At 47.2% G+C, this 3,440-nt stretch overlaps 1 protein-coding gene across 13 annotated transcripts in view; it reads right to left on the reverse strand.

Annotated features, from left to right (window-relative positions):
* MARK3 (microtubule affinity regulating kinase 3) overlaps positions 1–3,440 on the reverse strand; it is an 89,586-nt gene that overhangs the window by 73,377 nt on the left and 12,769 nt on the right. For 12 of the 13 annotated variants that reach the window (XM_019639316.1, XM_019639314.1, XM_019639307.1 and 9 more), the window contains exon 2: positions 1,704–1,895. The exons of the other annotated variant lie outside the window; for it this stretch is intronic. In XM_019639316.1, the coding sequence (XP_019494861.1) occupies positions 1,704–1,895 (192 nt within the window). The remainder of the gene's footprint in view (positions 1–1,703; positions 1,896–3,440) is intronic. 13 annotated transcript variants of the gene reach the window in all.

Here is a 3,440-nt window from a genome sequence, read left to right on the forward strand (position 1 = left end):
CATCCTCCACAACTAGACTGAAGAACAAAAGGACAGCAACTTGTCTGTTCCCCTTCCCCCGATGCCCCAGCGCTGTTCCCCTCCCCCAATTGCCCAATAAAATCTTTAAAAAAAAAAGGTGCAATGTTCAATCTTAGTTGCGGGTGGGCATAGCACACCATCCCATGTGGGAATCGAACCAGCAACCTTGTTGTTAGGAGCACATGCTTTCACCAGCTGAGCCATCCTGCCACCTGTTGGCAGCTCAGCTCCGGCACAGCTCATTGGCCCATGTGGGAATTGAACCGGCAACACTGTCGCTCAGAGCTCAGGCTCTTAACCAACTGAGCCACTCAGCCGGCCCAACGCCTTCTATGTTTGTTTGTTTGGGGGTTTTTTTGCCTTCTATGTTTTTTAATGTAAATATTTTACGTAAATAAAACAGAATTTTATGAACTCAGTACAAATCTAAGCAACTTGTAACACGGTTCCTATAACAAAAAGGATTCTAATTTCTAAATCAGAATTTAGGGCAAATAGCCTATTTATAAATGTTGATGAAAGAGGGCCAGTCGAGTGGGGCGGTGGTTAGGACTTGGCTTGGGATGCTAGCTCTGAGCAGCAGGGCTCCGGTTCAGATCCCACATATGAGGGCCAGTGACGCTGCGCCCTCTATATCTAAGATGGTGAACAACAGCTCGACCTGGAGCTGGGCTGTCGTGAGTCGCCGGCGATGGCATAGGCTGCAGTGGAGCTGGCCGGAAGCTGGCGTGCACTTTCATGAGTTGCCGTGAGCGGCCGTCCTATGGCTGGTGAGCAACTGCCTCACCCGGGAAAAGCGCAATGATCATACCAACATGGGCCAGTGAAGCGACGTTCTCCACAACTAGACTGAAGAACAAAAGGACAGCAACTTGTCTGTTCCCCTTCCCCGATTCCCGAACACTGTTCCCCGTCCCCAATTCCCCAATAAAATCTTTTAAATACATACATACATACATACATACATACATACATACATACATACATACATACATAAATAAATGTTGATGAAAGAAAAGACTAAAACAAGGGCCAGCCGGGTGGCGCTTTGGTTAAGAGCTGGCTTGGGATGCCAGAGGGCCCTGGTTCGGATCCCAGTATGAGGGCCAGTGACACTGCCCTCTACAGCTAAGATGTTGAACAACAGCTCAACCTGGAGCTGGGCTGCGATGAGTCACCGGCGACGGCGTAGGCTGCAGCCCCTGCTGCAGTGGGTTGCCATGGGCTACCGTGTGCACCCAGCAGACAGCGTGAGTGACCAGCAGGTGCCGTGAGCGGCCGTCCAGAAGCCGGCGACTGATCTGCCTNAGGACAGCAACTTGTCTGTTCCCCTTCCCCAATTCTCCAATGCTGTTCCCCTCCCCCAATTCCCCAATAAAATCATTAAAAATAAAAAAAAAATAGTGGGAGCTCTGAGCAACAGCGTTGCCAGTTCGATTCCTGGCCCAAGCTGAGCTGTTGCTGAGCTGCCAACAGGTGACAAGATGGCTCAGCTAAAAAAAGATAAAAAAATGGGAATGCAAAAGAACTCTCAGATAATTAATATATAAATTACTTGTTCTTAAAAAATGTTTAATTAGCTTAGAAATAAGCCCAAATATATACATTCTCTTCCTCCTTCTCTCAGGTGGAACTAAACAGAACAAGTGTCATAACAGAAATTAAGTATCATTCCTATTTACCTCTCTGCCTGTAAGGATGTGTCTTGCCAATTTCACTTTTGCAAAATTCCCTTTTCCGATTGTTTTCAACAGTCTGTAGTTTCCGATGTGAGGCTGTTCGTCTGCACAGGAAGCTATAGAGTTTCTACACCGAGCTCCAGAGCGCCCGGTGCGAGAGGTAACTTCTTGCCGCCCATCTCCGTGTGACGTGTGCTAAAATACAACATACAACAAAGATAAGGAAATGAGAGAACACATAATACCTACACCAAGTTTTAAGAGGCTCTAGTTGAAGAAACAAAACATTACTGCTTAATTCTAATGCATCTAGCACTTTGAGGGAATTTGCCCACATAATATAAATTTATGAGGAAAACAAGAATGCTGAGAAGAAAACTACCAAGTGTTGAAATTCAACTGGGTGTTCAGGAAGAGAAGAGGTATTTTCTTTATGTGGCTGTAACATGAAATAGGAGTAACAGGGCTGCCTTACAATCACCAAGAAGTTAGCTTTTCCACATGCTATTAAGTGGACCAGCACATGTGACCCTCACACCACACGTTGTGAAGCGGGAACAATGGCCAACGTCCCCAGTTATGACATGAGGATGCTGCTGTAATTTACGTACAGCCACATCACTGTGAGAAACCCAGAGAGAACCTGGAATCCCAACTTCTTTCCATATTATGCTAACAATAATTCAAAAGGATGTTTGAAAAAAACAGCCTGTGTGGCCCTTGATAGGTAGTTACTGAACAGATGAATAAAGTACCCAGCATGCTCCATAAAGGCAAAACAAATCATATACGCCTCTAGCCGTGTTCAATGTGAACGCACTAGGGCTACAAACGCCTGCACATTCTGCATAGACAAGCTTCCAGGTGCCCAGCGATTCCTCTTTACCCACACGTGGCAACGGATGCCACGCCCCCTGCCTCCCTTTCAGCTGCTAAATCCTGGCTCAAAGAGGGCTTCTCACTCTCAGCACTCAGACATTTTCAACCTCCTTCATTCTTATCTCTTTTCTAACTTTTTGATCAGGAAAGCGTCCTGGTCAAAACAAGCCTGATTCCAGCTGATAAACATTAAAAATTACTTTGTAATATACTCATATCATGGAAAAACAAGCATATTTTTCACTGATGTACTAGGTTTTGGGGTAGGTTCTTTCCTGTTTTATTCAATTATCATGCAATACTGCATTACAAACAATGCCTTCTAGGATTTATTTTTTAAGATTTTATTGGGGAATTGGGGAAGGAGAACAGTGTTGGGGAATTGGGGAAGGGGAACAGCCAAGTTATCGTCCTTCAGTCTTAGTTGTGGAGGGTACAGCTAGCTCAGCTCCAAGTCCAGTCGCCATCCGGCCACCCATTGACCGCTCAGCTCAAGGTGCCGTGTTCGGGCCAGCCAAGTGGTGTGTTGGTTAAGAGTTGGCTTAGGATGCCAGCTCTGAGCAGCAGGACCCCGGTGCGGATCCCACATGAGGGCCAGTGACGTTGCGCCCTCTACAGCTAAGATGGTGAACAACAGCTCGACCTGGAGCTGGGCTGCGGTGAGTTGCCGGTGACGGCGTAGGCTGCAGCCCGTTGCAGTGGGCTGCCGTGAGCTACCATGAGCGGCTAGCAGACAGCATGAGCGGCTGGCAGCCGGCATGAGCAGCCGTCCAATGGCCGGCAAGCGACTGCCTCACCTGGAAAGAGCGCAATGATAATACTAACATGGGCCAGTAAAGCGACATCCTCCACAACTAGACT

The sequence above is a fragment of the Hipposideros armiger genome, unplaced genomic scaffold (genome assembly GCF_001890085.2).
Source record: "Hipposideros armiger isolate ML-2016 unplaced genomic scaffold, ASM189008v1 scaffold_43, whole genome shotgun sequence".
Taxonomy (NCBI): Eukaryota; Metazoa; Chordata; class Mammalia; order Chiroptera; family Hipposideridae; genus Hipposideros; species Hipposideros armiger.